Raw genomic sequence first — 21,970 nt, forward strand, 5'->3', positions numbered from 1 at the left:
AGTGGTGGAACCCCTGCTGATCCTGGTGTGGCACAGGTTGCACACCACAGTCCATCGGTCATCCGGTGTTTCTTTAAAGAACCTCCAGACTTCCAAAAATCTAGCCCTCGCCACGGGAGCTTCATCATGTCATCATGACCCACAGACTGTGACCGGTGGAAAACCTGGGCATCGGGAAAGAGTTCAGCAGCAACCAGACAAGTGGTTTGTGACTCTGGGAAGGGTCCAGAAAACAGTTCCTCAGAGTATGCCGGTTCAAATGCCAAATTTTCCTGGGAGGGGGCAGACTGGGGGGAAGGAGGCTGAGGTGGAGGAGCTGGAGGAGTGCTGATTTCGGTGACATGGGTGGACTGCGTGGAAGACTGACTGGTGGACAAATGGCTAGAAGCATTGTCCAAAATCAACAACATCACCTGTTCGCACTGTTCTGGCCTCAACAGTGCTCTACCACGAGTCCCAGTAACTTGAGACATGAACCTAGGGAGTGTAGCTCTGGGGTGTTCCCCTGCCCCCCTTATCAGCAGGTGGTGTCTCACCCCGCCCAGGACCAAGGCCTCTGACCCCTGCAGTATTTGGACGCCCACTCCCACGCCCTCGTCCTCTACCCCTACCCCTCGGGTTCAACATTTTCAAAATTAAAGTGTAAACTGTAAATTGTTTTTGTGTTTTTTTTGTGTTTTTTTTATTTTTGGTGTTTTTTTTAATGTTTTTGTATTATTTTTTTTTTTAACAAAACGATCAGAAGACATCACACAGCAAGCACAGAAGATGATGATGATTGCTATGGCTAGTTTGTAACCTACACTGACAGCACACAACTGGATTTTGTGCTTTGCCTGTGATGACTTTTAGTTTTGAAAAAAAAATTAAAGTAAAAAAAACTGTGCCTAATTCAATCAAACCCCTAATAAATTGTCCCACTTAGGTGTTTGAGATGGATATGTGTGTCACTAAGAGCTAAATAGAACGTTCCCAATTCTCCCTGCAAATTCCTCACAATATGGTACTAGCTACACTACTAGTGCCAGCAAGCCCAGCCACAAGCAAATAAAAAAAATAAAATAAAATATAACGCTATTCTAGCCCTAAGAAGGGCTGTTGGGTTCTTGTAGACTCACTCCTGCCTAACACTAAGCTAATATAACACCCTAACACTATCCCTACAGCAGCAGCAGATCTCTCCCTGACGGATTCCAGACAGAGAATGATGCGAGCAGCGCGGGCAGGGGCTAGTCTATTCCAGGGTCACCTGATCAGGTCAGCCAAACACTGCTATCGACGTGTAAGGATACCACGTCATGCTGGGTGGACTGCAGAGGCTCCTGGCTTGTGATTGGCTCTGTTTCTGGCCGCCAAAAATCAAAACGGCGGGAGATGCCATATTTTTCGAGCTGGCGAAGTATTCGTCCGAGCAACGAGCAGTTACGAGCAGTTACGAGTACGCTAATGCTCGAACGAGCGTCAAGCTTGGACGAGTGTGTTCGCTCATCTCTAATTGGGACGCATTATATCTTGCTTTGCCGACAATCCCAACTTACCGTGGGTTTTTCCGAATATTATGGAATTAATACATAATGGCTTAATCTGGATTACTTATGTCTGTACCTTCATGTCTACCACTATGTATGGGGATCTCGCTTCCCGACATCTTCCATTGTCTGATTGGCCCTTGTTGGACGGGGGTGTGCTGTGTTTGGAACGCAAGCACCTCCCGCCTCGTGGTCAGTACCGGAAGCGACGCCCTGATTTGACGGCGTCTCTCTTTCGCGGCTGGGTCGCATCAGAGAAGCTTGTAGCTGTATTTAAGGGCATTCGGAACGATACACCGGCATCCCCTGACGAAGCCCGCGAGATGGGCGATACGCATGGGGTCTTCCTTCCTCCCCAGGTTTTTTCATTTACGGTAATGTAATCTTACTGCATCTACACTTTGATTGCTGGGCTGTGGTTTACCTATACCTCATTTGTACCCCTATAATTTAGGGTTCTGTGTACATCCATTGTTTATTTTTCTGCCTGCCCAGTCTACTGTATGACCTTCACTTGTAGCTAGTATACTACCGTTACTTGGGGAGTTTCTTGATTGTATACCCAGTTTGGGCTTTTTAATTGTTTTTAAACGTATGCCTTTTTTCAATAAAGATTTGTTGTTGCAAGCCAAGCAGTTACATGCACCGGGAAGAAGAAGGTGAACTCCGGCGGACCTGATCGGGGAAGCGTCACAAGCAGATAATCAGGTGCACAATCTTCTTGAATCGCGGCAGATGTGCATTCCGGCGGACATTGCGGATCGGGGACCGGGTAAGTAAATGTGCCCCAATATGAACAATATTTAATGCTTTGTTCATACTTATACTTTCCTGGCATGTAAATTTGAGTCCTTTCCTAGGCAGGCTGACATGTACAAATAAACATATATCACAAAATTTAAAAACACACTATGCCCACATGCCCATATATTTGCTGAAATTAGATCCCTATTAAGGTAGATCAGGTGGTAGGTTAATCTAGCGTTTCTAAGGATAGCCCTTTTTAGGGCTAATCCTTTACTGTACTCTATCTTTTATCAGGGTGTTATGCAAATTTTCTAAAGAGGCTACTGGGGCGTGGAGTAGCCACAACTGAGGCTACACGGCACGGCTTCTCCACACCCCAGTAGCCTCTTTGCTCCTCCTACCAGATATCTTCAGTGCCCAGCTCCTTGTAGAATACGCAGAACTCTGGACGGTGGCTATGCAATCTCAGCTCCAGAGCTACTGCGCATGAACAGAACTCCGGCTTCGTGGACAAGTGCACGCAGCTCCCCGTAGCTGCATGCTGAAGATATCTGGTAGGAGAATCAAAGAGGCTACTGGGGCATGGAGATGCTGTTCCGTGTAGCCTAAAGAATTTAAACTTGCTAATGGTACAGGTTGTATATACACACAACATAAAAAAGTTGTAATAAATGTTTTGCTTTCTATTTAATTATCAATTATATTACAGGCAGTCCCCGGGTTACATACAAGATAGGGTCTGTAGGTTTGTTCTTAAGTTGAGTTTGTATGTAAGTCGGAACTGTATATTTTATCATTGTAATCCCAGCCAGAACTTTTTTGGTCTCTGTGAAAATTGGATTTTAAAAATGTTGGGTTGTTATAAGAATCAATATTAACACTAAAGCTTCATTGCAGACACCTCTGATAACTGTTTCAGCTGTTTATTGTAGCCTAGGACTAAAGTACAAGAAATTACCAATATCCAGAGGTCCGTTTGTAACTATGGGTCGTATGTAAGTCGAGTGTTCTTAAGTAGGGGACCGCCTGTACTATCTAACCCATTCACGCTCTGTGATGGATATCCACCAATCGCTGGTGTTAATATTTTCTTTCCCACCACCAAAGTCGCTGGCGGTACTGAAGGGGGGGGCGGCAATCGGTTGCCATGACAGCCGCCGGTCTTCGTTTGACCCGAGGCTGAATGGCGTCTGCCTATAGTGTGTAGAAATGCCATATACTGCAGTGCAGTATATGGTAGGAACGATCTGACCATCTAGGGTTAATGTACCCTAGATGGTCTAAGAAATAGTGAAAAAAAAAGTTTAAAAAGCGTAAAAAAATTTAAAAAAAAATTAAAAGTTCAAATCACCCCCCCTTTCCCTAGAACTGATATAAAATATAATAAACAGTAAAAATCACAAACACATTAGGTATCACTATGTCTCAAAATGCCAGATCTATCAAAATATAAAAACGGTTATAACTTGCAGTGACCTCAGAGACGGGAAATGGCGCCCAAATGTCCGAAATGCAACTTTTACACCTTTTTACATGACATAAAAAATTTAATGAAAAGTGATCAAAATGTCGCACAGTCCTCAAAATGGTAGCAATGAAAACATCGGCTCATTTTTCAAAAAATGACACACAGCTGCGTACACCAAAGTATAAATAAGTTATTAGCTTCAGAAGATGGCAAAATGTTCTTTTCCTTTTTTTTACAGATTCGTTTAATTTTCTAAAATGTATTACAACGCAATAAAACCTATATAAATTTGGTATCACCGCGATCATACCGAACCAAAGAATAAAGTCAAGGTGTTATTTGGGGCACAGAGTGAAAGTCGTTAAAACTGAGCCCATAAGAATGTGACACACATGATTTTTTAAAAAAATGTACATGTAAAAATTAAAAAGTTATGGGTTTTTGAAGGTGGAGAGAGAGAAATGAGCGAAAAAACCCTGCGTCCTTAAGGGGTTTAAAAAACTCCGCTCAGTAGAAGCTCATGGACTGTATAAACAGTGGGTACGGAAACTATTCAAACCCCTTTAAATGTTTCACTTTTTGTTTCATTGCAGCCCATTGGTAAGATCAAAAAAGTTCTTTTTTTTTTTGCTCGTTAATGTACACTCTGCACCCCATCTTGACAGAAAAGAACCAAAAAATGTAGATATTTTTGCTAATTTATTAAACAAAAAAAAAAACCCTGAAATATCTCATGGTCATGTGACACTCATTTAACTCATATGCTGTCTATTTCCTTCTAGAATGATAAAAACAGAAAGCAGATATGTGGGAAATGTTAGTAACTAATTTGGGTGGTAAAACTGTCTGCTTGAAATTGTGAAAATGTTAATAAAATGGTAATTTTTTTTCATAAATAAACACAAAACAGCAACCAAAATGTATCACTTACACAACGTACGTGTTTGGAAAAACTCTTAATCACTTATTCTTTCTGTATTTTTTTTTATATTATATGGCACCTTATTGCAGGCCATTACAGTTACAACTCTGCTGCAGAACAACCACCCATCATATGGCTATATGAGTTACCGATCTTAGTAAAAATTAAAGCTGCTTGTGTGAGGAGATGTTCAGTATCATCAAACTCATTCTTGACCCAGTACAAGTCTCGCCTCCAATACCGGGAACCGGACTCACACACGGCTGAAGCTATGGCTATACATCATCAGTGCCAGACAAATGAGTGCAGGCAGCGCGCAGTCACGTGACGTACCGCGATCCGCTTGTGTGTGGAACACGTGACCCTTTGCCCGGGCTAACATGGCGGCGCCCTTAGAGCTCGTGTTGAGTACCGATGCAGCGGGACAAGTTGCTAATTGTTCGGCATGGGATCCCCAGACGGGAGCGGTTCTGCTCACCTACCGTGGAGGAAACAGCTCGCCGCGAGGCCTCGTGATGCTTGGGGGCCAGTATCTCCTCGGAGGGCAACTGGGGAAGAACTACATCAATGTATGGGAACTACAAAGAAAGGTGGGTGAGCCGAAAAAGAAGCCCTCACTGCTGCGCTGCCTGGCATCTGCCCTGACTAACCCCTGCTTCCCCTTAGGATCAGCTCCAGCAGAAGATCGTGTGTTCGGCTCCAGTGACTTGTTTAGCAGCATCTTCTAATGGACTGTACCTGGCAGCGGGCATAGCAGAGAGTATCTACCTGTGGGAGGTAAGTCACCAGAGCTATTGAGTAAAATGGCATACTCACGCATAGTGCCAGCCGTGCAGTGGACCACAACCATTTTTCCAGGGACTGGTGGGGCTGCCCCATATCCTACAGTCCTACTCTTATATGCCCCCTTTAAAGTACCCTCTTTTTCTGTAGCACTCTCCTTAGGGGTTTGCTATAAAAAATGAAGAAAAAGAATGAACATTAAAACTAATAAATAAAAATAATTAGAGGTATAATGAGTTCCCTATGCTTCCTAGATGGGGAATGAACAGGTTTTATATGTAGGTAATACTTTAATGAACATAAATTACACACAAAGAGCTGGGTACAAGATTACCTGAGCATCCTAGATGGGAAATGAACTGGTGGTATATAATATATTACACATATTTCGCTGTGTACAGAATTCCCTGAGCATCCTAGATGGGGAATGAACTGGTTGTTTATAGTGGTATGTACATATATTACACATATTTAACTGTGTACAGAATTCCCTGTTATAATATATATATTTATATTTATGTATATGTATATATTTATATGTATGTATATGTCTATATATGTATGTATATGTATATGTGTGTTATAAAAATATATTACACATATACACCTTTTTACAGAATTGAGCATCATAAAGGTAATAACATATGGGTAATGAACAGGTTGTATGTGTAGATTATAGGGGAATAAAGGTATATTACACATGGACTGTGTACAGAATAACCTGAGCTTTCTAGATGGGGAATGACCATGTTATATGAGTGGAATGAACATATATTACACTTTTACAGTTGTGTACAGAATTCCATACATAATTTTCAGAATGGACAGTTGAAGGCTTTGAGGATATCATGATCATAAAGTACAATGGTTTTTGAAGTGTCACAGTTCTTCACTAATGCACACACATTACACGCATATATACAGTGCCATAAACGGATGCACAGTATTCACATCATAAACCATATAAAACAAAAAGCATATACAGGCAGTCCCCGGGTTACATACAAGATAGGGACTGTAGGTTTGTTCTTAAGTTGAATTTGTATGCAAGTCGGAACTGTATATTTTATCATTGTAATCCCAGCCAGAACTTTTTTGGTCTCTTTGACAATTTGATTTTAAAAATGTTGGGTTGTCATAAGAATCAGGATTAACAATAAAGCTTCATTACAGACACCTCTGATAACTGTTACAGCTGTTTATTGTAGCCTAGGACTAAAGTACAATAAATTACCAATATCCAGAGGACCGTTTGTAACTAGGGGTCGTATGTAAGTCGAGTGTTCTTAAGTAGGGGACCGCCTGTACACACATATACAGCATATACATCACATATATGTTGTATACATATTATGCTGTAGAATGTGGTGCATAATATGTATATAATGGTACCTATTCTCCAGAAACGCGGCTATGCTCTCTGCCGGCGGCGCATACTATGACATCATAAGCAGCCGCATCATAGTATGCGCCGTCTGGCAGAGCGCATGGTTGAGTCTCTGCCAGCTGTTACAGAAGAGGAGCCGCAGGGACCGGCACATCGTGGTGAAGACAGTAAAGGAGGCGCACCGAACATCGGGACCACCCGAAGGTGAGTATGTAAGTGTTTTTTTTTTTTTTTTTTACTGCTTGGTAAACTGCGGGCTGGCTATATACTAAAGGGTGATGGCTGGCTATATACTGGAGGAGGCTGTGACCAATGCATTTCCCACCCTCGAGTATCTACGGTAGTTTTCATTGAATACAATACACAAAACCCACACTTATTTGGTATCGCTGTGTCCGTGAAAAATGCATAATAAAACAGAATCCTTATTGGAACCGCAAAGTGAATCCCGTAATAAACAAACCCAAAAAACACTCAGAAAAAAATAATTTTTAATTAATACCCTTTAAAAAATGTTACGCACTCTAAAATAAGACCACTAAAAAGAACAGTGCTTCTCGCAAAAAATAAGCCCTTAACCAGAATTGTCAGCCGAAAAAATAAAAAAGATATGAATATGAAAAGACTGTGATGCTAAAATTAGCAAAATTGTCGCCAAATTACTTTTTATTCAGTATAATTTGAAAGAAAATATCTATATAAATGAGGTATTTTCATAATCGTATTGACTCATAGAATAAAAATAAAATCTTTTTATGGTATGGTAAACTGCCAAAAAAACCCTTAAAAGAAAAATCTCCCTAAACATTGATGATTTTAATTTCCTCCACCAACAAAGAGTTAATAAGAGCTATAGCCCCCAAATAATGTACCAGAAAAGTGTTTTCTTTTACAGCCCAACGGGCCGGTTACAATGGTTTTGGCAAAGCCTGGACAACTCCTTTAATTAAATAATGACCAGTCTGTTTTAGTTCTTTGTGACCGAGCTGTTTTGAAGGGGTTTTTTTTTTTAATTTTTTTTTTTTTTAATTTGTGGGACAAGTTGTATTGTTTGATGCAACCATTTTGCACTTTGTGGGAGGTAACAGTTAAAAGCTGTTCAAATTGACTGTTTTAAAATTTATAATTTTTGGCCCTTCACAGTCTTTGTTGGGGCTGATATTATGATAGAAATGCAACATTTATATATTTTCTCTTTATTTTACTATGTTTCACTATAAAAAAAAGTTTGATATGTGCATATATTTTTTTGTACATTGTTCCTCTCTGTAGTGTATAACATGACTTCTCCTTTCTAGGTTTGCACGGGGCATCTGCTTTCGATTCTAAATAGTCACTACCAAGATCTTACATGTCTCACGTTCACAGATGACAGCAGTCATTTCCTATCAGGAGCCAAAGATAGTCTTGCACTTGTGTGGAACCTGTTCAGGTAAGTGGTTTTATGGGTTGAAGCGGTGCTTTAGTCAATTTATTGCAGTCCTTTTACAATGACTGTTGCGACTAGGCATTAAGTGCAGGGTTCTTCTGCTATGGGCATATTCTTTAATATTATATTTGACATTTTAGCTAAATTGAGCACTGCATAATAACTAGGACAATGAATGACTGTTGCTAGACTCCCTGTCCCCCTCAGTTTTAATGCCAGTACCAAAAGCATAATTACAGTAATGTGGGGATGTAGAGGACTATGATACCAGGAATCTGGGTTCCTGGGAACTGTTCAGCTTGTAAAATAAGGGTGTTATATTAGCAGAATTCTTCTTTTACATGATTTTTGCAAACGCTAGGATTGTGCCTAATATATAGTGTTTGCTAAAGAGGTCAATGAAGATGATTTTTATGGTTTCATTTGAGACCTATATTGTTTCTGTTGTAATTTCTACTTTCTGTTAACTCGCATACATGCCTTTTTAAGGCTTATGTTTGGTGTATGATGCAAGGTAAATTTGGAATTGGCCATAGTCCCAATTTCTGCATGGATAAAGCTATGGTTCTTTTTACATTATCCCTGTCAGCTGAATATTTCATTTTATCACAGCAAATATCATAGTCCACCTCCACTACAAATACTCCTAAAAATACTGTTTTTCAGACTTGCATTATTAAACGCGCGTTTAAATCTCGGCATGCTCTACTTTTGCACCATACAAGTCTATGGAGATGCATCAAAAATGCATTGCACTCTGAGACACATGCAAGTGCGTTTTTCACACATCAATTGCCATAGAAAAGATAGAGCTCACTCCTGAGTCCTTTTCACACGCATTATCTGCACGTGAAAAACACATTGAAATTGCGCGTGAAAAACTGAGACACTGTACAAACTCTGATGAAAAATGTCAGTTTTTCACTGACCAAACAGTGATCACACCCTGATCAAACTCTGACGTGATCTGCAACGCGAGTGTGGAAGGGGCCTAAGAGAGAGAGAGAGAGAGAGAGAGAGAGAGAGAGAGAGAGAGTGGCGCACACAGTGGTTGACACCATGAGGATGCTATAGAGGAGCCAGTGTGAGGAAGGTGTGTATATGCAGAGGGCAGCATGGGAAAGGCTGAAGCTCTCAAAGGAGGCACAGGAACATACACTCACCGGCCACTTTATTAGGTACACCTGTCCAACTGCTCGTTAACACTTAATTTCTAATCAGCCAATCACATGGCGGCAACTCGGTGCATGTAGACATGGTCAAGACAATCTCCTGCAGTTCAAACCGAGCATCAGTATGGGGAAGAAAGGTGATTTGAGTGCCTTTGAACGTGGAATGGTTGTTGGTGCCAGAAGGGCTGGTCTGAGTATTTCAGAAACTGCTGATCTACTGGGATTTTCATGCACAACCATCTCTAGGGTTTACAGAGAATGGTCCGAAAAAGAAAAACATCCAGTGAGCGGCAGTTCTGTGGGCGGAAATCCCTTGTTGATGCAGAGGTCAGAGGAGAATGGGCTGACTGGTTTGAGCTGATAGAAAGGCAACAGTGACTCAAATCGCCACCCGTTACAACCAAGGTAGGCAGAAGAGCATCTCTGAACGCACAGTACGTCGAACTTTGAGGCAGATGGGCTACAGCAGCAGAAGACCACACCGGGTGCCACTTTTTTCAACTAAGAACAGGAAACTGAGGCTACAATTTGCACAAGCTCATCGAAATTGGACAGTAGAAGATTGGAAAAACGTTGCCTGGTCTGATGAGTCTTGATTTCTGCTGCGACATTCGGATGGTAGGGTCAGAATTTGGCGTCAACAACATGAAAGCATGGATCCATCCTGCCTTGTATCAACGGTTCAGGCTGGTCGTGGTGGTGTCATGGTGTGGGGAATATTTTCTTGGCACTCTTTGGGCCCCTTGGTACCAATTGAGCATCGTTGCAACGCCACAGCCTACCTGAGTATTGTTGCTGACCATGTCCGTCCCTTTATGACCACAATGTACCCAACATCTGATGGCTACTTTCAGCAGGATAATGCGCCATGTCATAAAGCTGGAATCATCTCAGACTGGTTTCTTGAACATGACAATGAGTTCACTGCACTCAAATAGCCTCCACAGTCACCAGATCTCAATCCAATAGAGTATCTTTGGGATGTGTTGGAACGGGAGATTCGCATCATGGATGTGCAGCCAACAAATCTGCGGCAACTGTGTGATGCCATCATGTCAATATGGACCAAAATCTCTGAGGACTGCTTCCAGCACCTTGTTGAATCTATGCCACGAAGAATTGAGGCAGTTCTGAAGGCAAAAGGGGGTCCAACCCGTTATTAGCATGGTGTACCTAATAAAGTGGCCGGTGAGTGTATAGATGCAGAGATCTGTCTAATAGAACAGATTTATTGAAAAGTGGCCAACCCCTTTAATTATGCAGAAATAACAGAGCCTCTACTTTTTGTTCCACACTGAAGCTTTATCTTCAGATTGAAAGGCCTTCAATCAAAAATTAATTTCAATAAATGCCTTCTCTCTTGCATCAGTATTTTGCAGGCTGAAGGAGCTCGTGGCACAGAGCCTCGTCACACATGGACCCGACATTCACTGCCTATCACCGATGTGCAGTGTGGCACAGGAGGGCCCCAGTCCCGAGCAGTTACATCATCTTTGGACCAGACAGTAAAGGTAAGTTGTGTAAAACCAGGTTCATGCATAAAAGTATTCTATGCTTAACCCCTTCAGGATGCAGCCATTTTGTAGCTTAATGCTCATCCTCGTTTTTTGTATTCTGACCTGCGTCGCTTTATATGGTTATAACTTTTGAACACTGTTACTTATCAAAGAGATTCTGAGATTTGTTTGGTTTTTTTCCTAACATGTTGTGCTTCATTTTAGTGGTAAATTTTGACTGATAAGTAGTGCATTTATTTAAAGAAAAAAGAAATTATGACATTTTTGAAAATGTTTCAATTTTTAAAATTCGTAATCATCGCGGTTTCAGGCAGATGGTTTCAGTGCCTAAATTAGTTTCTGTATAACATTTCCCATATGTCTGCTTTACATTTTCATAATTTTTTGAAATGTCTGGATAATATATTTTGATGTCACACTTCTTACAAATAGGATATCGGTATTTGCAGAATTGACCATTTTGGGGTTAATTACTGTTTTTAATGAAATTTTAAATGTATAACATTAAAAAACCCCTATATATCAACCCATTTTCAAGCCTGCACCCCTTAAGCTATCAGAAACAGCTTTTATAGTGTTACACACGTTTACACTCCTTGAAAATGTGAAGAGATGTGTTGTAACTCCTCTTGTGGATTAGAACGCTCCATTTCATATAGTGAGATATTGTTTATAGCTGTGTATTTTTTTTTTTTTTTTTTTTTAATTATCATTATTTTTACAGCTTTGGGATATTGCATCTGGGGAGCTTCTGGTTTCTGTCCTCTTTGATGTAAGGATCATGTCCGTAACATTTGACCCAGCTGAATATCATTTATTCTGTGGTGGAAGTGATGGATCAATATTCCAGGTGGATCTTTGTGAATGGGTAAGAAGCTTTAGTTTGTATGAAGCTGAAGTGCTTAAGTCATTTCAGCAATTGACGGAGGAATTTGGGGTTAGTAGAGCTATGTTTTTTCAATTTTTGCAAATCAGACATGCGATCCAGGCACAGTTTGGGGATCAGGATATAGAGTTCTCCTCTATTGGAGTCCTTACAGGGGTGGTAAAAGCGAAGAATATGCGGGGCCTAATATCCTTGGTATACAAAGTGATTCTCGATAAGGTGCTGGGAGATCAGATGGCTGATACCCGGAGGAAATGGGAGGTGCAGATGGGAAACCTTACAGACGAGGAATGGGGGGAAGTGTTGGAGTCGCCCTCCCTATTATCATTGAATGTGGCACGTAGGAGATCGCAATTATTCCTTATACATAAGGTGTACCGTACTCCGGCTGTGCTGCAAAGGATGGGGCTGCGGGGAGACTCGTACTGCCCGAAATGTCGGGAGGAGGGTGCGGATGATATGCACATGTTCTGGAGGTGTTCCAAACTACAACCCCTGTGGGAAAGAGCGGGTAGACTGATACACAAGGTGTTTTCAGTTAATGTGCCTATCGAACCCAAAGTGTGTGTGTTGGGTTGTGTAGGGGAATTAGACATAACTAGACCAGAACAATTAGCGGTAGCCAAAATTCTTTACCACGTACGGAAATCGATTGCCAAGCATTGGCTGGATGAGGAACCGCCGGCTCTTGCGGAGGTGAAGAAAATGCTAAACAACACGATTAAGCTTGAAATGAATGTGTATAGGAAGAGAGGGGCTTGTAAGAAATTTGAAAAACAATGGAGTAAGTGGATTGAGTGTCCAGGACTGGCCTCACCGCAGTTACTGCAGAGTTGGGAACGTTGGCAATCTGTAGGGTTGCTAGGAATATGAGTAGGATAGCATGGGTGCTAGGTGCCTCTGGAGAAGGAATTATTATGCCAATGAAAGGAGAAGCTCAGATCTAGGGGGAAGGGGGGTGGGGGGTTTGGTGTTGGGGGTTTGTTATGTATGTATCAAGCATATCTGTTAATGTTATGATATATCACTATGTGGAATGTGCAAATGTATATGCTTTATTCTGTGATTCAAAGCATAAATAAAAGTTTTCTGGTTAAAAAAAAAAAGAAGCTTTAGTTTAAAACTGAACATGAACTTTACACAGCATATTGATCAGTATTTATCTTCAGTATTTGAAAGGCAAAACAAGTAGTAGCACATGAGAATGAGAAAGCTGCGCAAATCTTTCCATTACAGCTTTTCTTTTATAGGATCCACTATTAATTTTGCTTACAAATTCTGAATTAAATACTGTGGTCTTAATAGAGCCTAATGAGGAAAGCTTTTTTTTTTTTTTTCTCACCATTTTCTAATTTTTATTTACAGCCAGTGCAGCGAGACAGAACGTTCAATAGTGAAATAGAGAAGGTATTTAAAGGACACAGGTAAATGTGGCAGCCTTTCTTTCTTAATCATGTAGGGTTAAAACTTCATTTCAATCGTCTCAGATTAAAGGTAAATCCCAAACCTAAGTCCTTATGTGTAGCTAGCTTACAGCCTCCATAACCTTCAATTGTGCACAGTGCATTAACTGTACGTGTCAGACAGGTCCTATTTCTGCCAGGCATTTTTAACCCCTTAAGGACACAGGTTTTTTTTTCACTCATTCCTTGCTCCCCACCTTCAAAAATCCATAACTTTTTAATTTTTCCATGTACGGAGGTGTGTGAGGGTTTATTTTGAGCGTAAGAAATTTTACTTCTCTGTGGCGTTATTTATTATTCCATGCTGTTTACTGGGAAGCTGGAAAAAAATTCCAAATGTTGAAAAATTGGGGGGAAAAAAAATTTGCGTTACGTTCTTGTGGGCTCAGTTTTTTTACGACTTTGACTGTGCACTTCAAATGACACCTCTGCTGTATTCTTTGGTTTGGTAAAATCATGGTGATGCCAAATTTATATAAGTTTTAATTTATTTTCAAAAGTTAAATGAATGTGTATGAAAAAGAAAAAAATTTTGCCACCTTCTACCGTATTAACTTTTTCATACTTCGTTGTATGGAGCTGTGTGAGGTGTTGTTTTTTGCGAAATGAACCTACGTTTTCATTGTTACCATTTTGAGGACTGCGACATTTTTTGATCACATTTTTCATTTTGATACAGATTTTAAGACGCGCGGTGATACCTATTGTGTGTTGTTGCTCACCACAGCCTCTCTCCATAGCAATGTATGGGGCACAGCCCCGTATTACAGGGAAAGATGGGACATCTCTAATCTTTTTCCCGGTTCCGGTACGTGTGCTCCTGTGTGGCGCCTTGAGCCCATTGCCATCCATGGGGGACGTATATACGGCGTATATATGTCCCCCTATACAGCCATGTGAATATAGCCTTAGTTGGACTGTTTTTTGCACCACAATATTGAATTGTCTGGTGCACAGGCCATTTTCTGTCTGGTCATGTCCCCTTTTTCAAACCAGTCAGAAATGTCTAGAACCTTCAATAAATGTGGCACACGGCGTTTCAGGTGCAAATTACTCCAGCTTTATGACATAGACATCTACCCCAGTGTATGCTGCGCAAAGTGTATAGGATGTAGCCTCCATGTATGGGGGATAAGGAGGTGTAACTGCTGCCTGAATGGACACATCTTTAGAATCGGTGTGTCTCACAGGAAGCGCATACAGCAAAATAACTACAGTACTAATACAATGCTTGACTTATCTATACACAGAGAAATGAACAGGGTGAGGAGATTGGACCTGTAACAGGGAACCGTCTCCTCCTGGCCCAAATTCCTCATTTCACTTCTGATGCTAATCAGTGATTTTATAGGACACCTGTCATCAGGTTATTATTTCTGATACTTCTACCTGTTGGAGCAGCTCACAAGGATTCCATCCCAGCCTTTATCTAGTGAATCCATACATTAATCACTCTAAAATAATCTTTTCTTTATTATGCAAATGAGGGTGGTCACATGGTCAGAGGCAGTGATGTCACACCTGTTACCCCTCCCCTCTCCTTCCCCTGCTCATGTCTGTGTATAATTTATAGTAAAGCATTGCTAGCGTCTGTGCTTTATCTGCTGTCATGCTCTCCCTCCTAATACACATGTGTGAGACAGACATCAGCTACACAAGTACCTGACATGTTCTGCTATAACATGGCTGCCTGGAGCAGTTGTATCTCTCCTATAAACACGAAGGCTGCAGGGGGCGTGGCCGCCAGCACCAGGAAGCACATCATTATACAGGCTGTCAGTCATGTGTATAGGAGTATCTCATACACACAGGGTGCAGTGGGTGCCAGCACCCGGAAGCACACGGAGGAGCCATTACACCATTGTACCTCACACCATTAGACAGGCTGTCAGTCAAGCACTGGGGGATGTGGCTGTGCATCCCACTCATGAATAAGCTGGACAGCTGGAATATGATAATGACTCATTGGACATCTCACAGGTCATTTGCCTACCGCTTTAGGACCTCATTGCTTAAGTTTACAGGCATGTAGAAGGACAATGAAGGGATAGGGGCATTGCTTTCTAACGGAAGTTTATGAAAATATATTTAGTTTAAGGGGTTAATTTGCCTGACGGGTTCTCTTTAACAACGATGAATGTATGGATCAACAAGATAAATGCTGGAATGGAATCCTTACGAGCTGCTAGGGATGTCAGAATTAGTAATTGAACAATTGACTGGTTTCCTTTACAGAGAATTGCTCTTCATCTACATAACGGGGGAAATTTAGGCCACTACTTTTCCAGTGTCCACATCTAAGCTCACAAGTCTGTTGCAAAAAGAGAGTGTCTGTCTAACATGACTTCTATTAATTATTTGTGAATTTGTCTTGCATTTACATTTGAAAAAGTTCAAAATTTTTGCAATTGTTGTCTTATGGTTCCTTTTAAAGGTTATAGGTGGCCAAATTCACTAAACTTTCCATGGATAAGTACATAACCCAAATGAGATCAACCATATAGTACTTGCCCTGGTAAAGTATGTGTAAAGCACCAGGGCATGCTGAGGACATCTTCACCCCCCCCCCCTCACCAACCACTTCTGCAGGAGTGGTTATAACATAGGGCCCTGTCTGCTTTACACACACTTTACCCGGATAAGGACTATATGGGTGAGATCTTTTAAAGATCTGTAAAGGTTTAGTGATGATGGCCGATTTTATCCACAATGATGCCACTATAATTACCCCAATTTCCCCGCCCCTATGTTTTTCCTCTATTAAGGGATGGTTTTTGCTGTCCCTCTCTCGGCTGACTGTTAAAAAGTATGGATATTATTCATTTTTCTGACAATTAAGGCCACTATAATGTTACTGATGATACTTAATGTTACTTAATTAAATTATCTGTTCTTTGATTCTAGAGACCAGGTGACTTGTCTTTCCATATCCTTAGATGGTAGTATGCTAGTATCAGGATCTCATGATGAGACTGTATGTGTTTGGGACATCCAAAGCAAGCAGTGTCTACGTACTACAAACCACAGAGGTAGTGACTTGCTTTTCCTTTCCTATATTTCTCATTAAGTCAGTAATATAATTTGCTCACACTTTCACATATATTTTCAGGTCCAGTTACCAATGCTTTCATCATACCAGCACCAGGAAACATGTTACGAGCAGACAGTAAACCTAGCTTTCCCCTTCCTCGCTTTAGTAAACATTTCCAGGGTGCTGAAGGATGTGAGGGTCCTGAGAGTGAAGGTATCATAATGCGGCTTGGAAAACAGCAGCAAGTGAGTTTTAGTAGATAGTTTGTGTTATGTTAAAAAGTGCTTAAATAACTGTTTAACCGGTTAAGGACCGGGCCCTTTCCTGTTTTTTCATGTCCATTTTTCACTCCCCACATTCAAAAATCTATAACTTTTTTTATTTTTACACGTAAAGAGCTGTGTGACGGCTTGTTTTCTGCGTAACAAATTGCACTTCATAATGATGGTATTAAATATTCCATGCCATGTACTTGGAAGCGGGAAAAAAATTCCAAATGCAGTGAAAATGGTGAAAAAACGCATTTGCGCCATTTTCTTGTGGGCTTGGATATTACGTCTTTCACTGAGCGCCCCAAATGACATGTCTACTTTATTCTTTGGGTCGGTACGATTAAGGGGATACCAAATTTGTATAGGTTTTATAATGTTTTCATACATTTACAAAAATTAAAACCTCCTGTACAAAAATAATTTTTTTGACTTTGCCAACTTCTGGCGCTAATAACTTTTTTATACTTTGGTGTACGGAGCTGTGGGTGGTATCATTTTTTGCGAAATTTGATAATATTTTCAATGATATCATTTTTAGGACTGTACGACCTTTTGATCACTTTTTATAGATTTTTTTAGATTTTTCAAAATGGCAAAAAAGTGCCATTTTCGACTTTGGGCGCTATTTTCCGTTACGGGGTTAAACGCATTGAAAAACCGTTATCATATTTTGATAGATCGGGCATTTTCGGACGCATCGATACCTGATGTGTTTATGATTTTTACTGTTTATTTATATTTATGTCAATTCTAGGGAAAGGGGGGTGATTTGAAATTTTAGTTTTTTTTCTTATAATTTTTTTTTTTTTTTAACTTTTTTTTTTTATTTTTATTTATACTATTTTTCAGACTCCCTAGGGTACTTTAACCCTAGGTTGTCTGATCTATCCTATCATATACTGCCATACTACAGTATGGCAGTATATGGGGATTTTCTTCCTCATTCATTACAATGTGCTATCAGTACATTGTAATGAAGGGGTTAAAACGAAATAGCCTCGGGTCTTCGGAAGACCCGAGGCTACCATGGAGACGTCACGGGGAGCGGCGATCCCAGGTAAGATGGCGGCGCCCATGCGCTGCTATCTGTTTGAGGCTGCCGGCAGCCCACGCTGTGAAAACACCCGCGATCGGTGCTAGCACCGATCGCGGGTGTTACCGGTAAGCCTTTGCTGCAATATGCCCGTGAGCCCTCTCCATGCAGCGCGACGCGACCGCCGCCGTGAATACACGGCGGGCGGTCGCGAACCGGTTAATAAATCTCGAATAATATTTGGCAGTAGAAAAATTGTTTGTGCTCATTTACAGTTTTTTTTTTTTTTTTTTTTTTTTGTATTTTATTATAGGGATTAGAGGACACTTACTTGCAGCGTGCAGAACAATTGCATGTCTTACTAGGTGAAACCGAGGGCAAGGTAAGTTCTTGTTTCCTTTAATATATTTTGTTTATCATTTGTTAGCATTAAATTTTTATTGAGTAGTTCTGTGTTTTTGTTTTGTTTGTTTTTTTTTTTTACTTTTTACTTTTTATTTTTTCCTATCCAGAACCTCTCTGGCATCGTAGAGCAGCTTCGTTCTCGGACATCAGAACTTGAAGATGAGCTTAATATGGTGCGGAAGATCAACAAAGATCTGTTTGACTTTTCAGCCAACATTATCACAAAACCCTGAACTGGTCAATGGAATATACTGCACATGGACATTACAATTATTTTCTTTTATTTCTCTTTTACAACCTGGATTTGTCTATATATCTTAGTTTCTGTCATTTTGAAGTCCTCTTAGGAATACAGTAGTTTAGTAATGAGGCACTTGTATAGATCACTATAGATTTTTTTTTTCACAATCAACATACAATCTCCTTGATGAGGAACAGTAGAGCAAGTCAAATAGAAGTTCTGTTTGTGATTTCCCCCTCCCCCCTTCCCTCCATGTTTTGTTATTGTAAGTGCTAATTTTACATATGTGGGATACTGTGCTCACAGAGTGTTTCTCAGTAGTACAAAAATATAAAAATTCTACTACAGGTACATGCTTGGCACTGAGCTAAAAGGGCTAGTGTGTTTTTATTCTAGTATGGATTTCGCACATCTTTCAAGGGAACCCGTCGCCTATATATGCCCCACTAAATTAGCAGCAGGTGGGGTATAACACATTATTTCTAGAATTGCCTCTTTAATGTGAAATCCTGCCTGTTTACATATGAAGGCATGATTTAACACCACCAAAACAATGCCAATATACTTATATATTAAATGCAGCATAACAAGCCCATTCTATAAATTCTATAAGATTAGTGTCTTTTTAGAATTTCCTGTTCATGATCAAGTTGGGTACCGCATGAAGGCAAAAATAATTACATTGAAACAGAACACATAGTTTTTTTTATGTCTATTTGTTATTGTCTAATAAACATTTTAAAGTTTTGTTGTGACCTTGACTTATTGTCACAGTCCTTTTACATTTTACAGTGTTGTATGAGGGCTTGTTCTTTTTGGTACAAATTGTAATTCCTAGTGTCATTATTTAATACATCATGCTATGTGCGGGGAAGCTAGAAAAAAATCCAAATGCAGTACATTTTTGCCATTTTGTTATGGGCTTGATTTTTTTTTTTTTTTGATAGTTTTTACTTTACAGCCCAAATGTCAGCTTTTATTTAAATTTCAGGGTATTTTTACACTTCATCACTATACTTTACATCCACTCTGTCTGGATCTGTGCTAGGTATCATTTTCTGCAGAAACGGCATTTGTATTGTAAACCTTTCTGCTCACTTTCTATGTTTGGTGAAATAAAAAAAAGTTAAATTTTTGTTTCCGGTACGAGGTTCATGCATGTTCAGCAGAATCGGACAAACTGCATGTGCCACAGCATGGTGTCACTTTATGGCGGCATAGACCGTCCATAATAGTGGGTGCTTCTCACCCTCATTTAATTGCTAACTACAGTGCTGTTAGCTGGAGTGGTAGAACCACCAAGTCTGCTAGCCTCTACTGGTGACAATGTCTGTCTTGTCAGCTGTCAGATTAAATACTGAACTGATTCCATGAACCAACTAGGTCTACCTGCATTCCCAGGGACTATATGGTCGTTAAATATAGGTAGCAGCTTCTCTTTTTATGTTACCGTTTTCTCAGCACCTCTTAGAGCACCTACTCACTCCTCATGTATCCATCTCCCCACAGGACATATTGTCACTGTATACCATCTACTTATGTCCTTCTGAAAATAAAAATTTTTTTTTGTGTGTGTGGACCCATCGACTTCTATTACCTTCCGTGCTCTGCGTCAGTGTAAATCAATGGATGTGTTTCAATTTTTTTTCTTTTTTTCCACTGACAACGGATCTGTGAAAAAACAAGCCACTGTGAAAACACCCATTAAAAACAATGGCTTTGTTAAGGCATCTGTGGAAATCGGTGAGCAACAGCTGTGAAAAACAACACCAATGTGAAAGATCCCCAAGAGCTTTCATGCACCAAATGCAGCCCTGGTATTAGAACTCCATATATGATGTTTATGTATTATGCCACAGGTCTGAAAGTCAACAGCACTGTACTGTAACAGTTTTAAGTATATATTTCATTTAAATAAGCCCTTATTTCCAGGCTCCATCCTCTCCACAGAAGTTCTATATGAGGGAGGTTCAATAAGTACCCGTGTTTGACGACGGAGGGTGTTCCTGAGGGAAGTTAGTGTTATCATCGTGTGCTGACATCTTTCAAACGATGGCAAAACAAATTGCACACGGATTGATTCGTTAGTTTGGATTTGGCAGCCATTTGAGTAAGACGTGTTTCGTGATTTTCGCTAAGATGGAAAAAGAACAGTATCGTTCGGTAATTCGCTTTTTGTTTTTGGATGGGAAAAAATGCGAGGAGATAAAAGCAAAGTTGGATGCTGTTTATGGGGACACTTCGCCATCTATGACCACAGTTAGATATTGGTTCAACGAATTTAAACGTGGGTGAACATCTGCTTTTGATAAGGAGCGACCAGGACGCCCGGCAGAAGTGGTTACCAAGGAAATCATTCAAAAAGTCCACGACATGATACTTGCTGATCGAGTACTTATTGGACCACCCTCGTATAAGGAACAAATATAGACTAGGAAACCAAATTAGTAAGTTATAGAGTCCTATAGCTTGGGCACAGTCGTCTTATCCCTCAATTTCTCCTCTTGATGTGTAGAGTGGCAGCTTAATCATGGCTTTGATTTGGTTGATCACCAATTTCTCTCCACTTCCTTACATTCCACTAAAAGTAAAACGATATAAATGTATGTAAGTATAACCTAATTAGGTTGATGTGCATTCTACATAAGTATCACTGACTGCAACATTTTATTTTAAACATTTTTTTCTGCTGTTGGCAAAATAACATCAACTGCAGAATCAAAATAAATGTCAGGTTTCTGATTAGCCACTAGATGTCAGTTATACAGAGTATTCCCAGATTACACAGAGTTTTTAAGCTGTGCTATTCAAGTGAATGATACATCTTTGTCAGAACTTGGACAATGCAGACACTCATCAATTTAAACAATCCCTACTTGCAATAAAAATCCTTTGAAAATAAGTTGATCATGTCATCTGTTGTCAGTAGTGTTATCTGTATTTTCTGTAGAGGTGTTATCTTCTATTGTAATTCTCTTATTCTTTTGTTTGTGATGAAAATAAGGAGACAGCTGCACAGAAATCCATTGCAGATTTTCGGTGCAGCCACACGTGGCGCTTGTGTTGCTTTTACAAATGCCTGGGGGCAGGCCTCAGCCCGATGGCATATGCATTCAGAGGACAGTATATAACGTCTGTATGCTAACTGTACGAACATCAGCAAGCATATGGCCGCTCTTGGAGTGCATTGTGCACGGTATGGTCAACACAAACGTGTGTGTCACCGTGCCATTACCAGGGGAAAAAAAAGATGCACTCTATCTTTTGACGTAAGTATGGTCCAGCAGCATGCCTCCTCATGGAAAGGGGAAGGCTGAAGTGTGCTTACCCATCCAGCTCTCAGAGTGATGAGCTCTCACTTCTCCAGCTAAATATATGCTACGCTCGGGTCCCGGGCCGAGTGTAGCATTCCTTCTTGTGAAGGAAGCCTGAAGTGCTTTACACAATAGGGCACATTTACTTACCCGGTCCAGTCGCGATCCCGCGGCGTGTTGTCTGATGAGGATTCGGGTGAGCCGGGATTCACTAAGGTCGTGCGCCCGATATCCAGGCCGAGGTCCGCCGGAGTTCACCTTCTTCCTGGTACATGTAAGTACATGATCTTGTAACACAAATAGTTTTTTAGATTCCGCGGTTTATCCGAATCCGTCGGGTTGTCTGACAGCCATGCCCTCCGATTTCGCTC

General features: G+C 40.5%; 1 protein-coding gene across 1 annotated transcript; it reads left to right on the top strand.

Annotated features, from left to right (window-relative positions):
- Positions 1 to 4,967: 4,967 nt before the first annotated feature.
- WDR18 (WD repeat domain 18) lies at positions 4,968 to 19,857 on the top strand. Its single transcript, XM_072111396.1, has 10 exons — positions 4,968 to 5,256; positions 5,333 to 5,443; positions 8,135 to 8,268; positions 10,807 to 10,948; positions 11,679 to 11,822; positions 13,206 to 13,264; positions 16,208 to 16,332; positions 16,413 to 16,579; positions 17,953 to 18,021; positions 18,152 to 19,857. The coding sequence occupies exons 1-10, from the start codon at positions 5,047 to 5,049 to the stop codon at positions 18,275 to 18,277; spliced, it is 1,287 nt and encodes a 428-aa protein (XP_071967497.1). The 5' UTR covers positions 4,968 to 5,046; the 3' UTR covers positions 18,278 to 19,857.
- The last annotated feature ends 2,113 nt before the right edge of the window (positions 19,858 to 21,970 follow it).

Source organism: Engystomops pustulosus, chromosome 1 (genome assembly GCF_040894005.1).
Source record: "Engystomops pustulosus chromosome 1, aEngPut4.maternal, whole genome shotgun sequence".
Classification (NCBI taxonomy): Eukaryota; Metazoa; Chordata; class Amphibia; order Anura; family Leptodactylidae; genus Engystomops; species Engystomops pustulosus.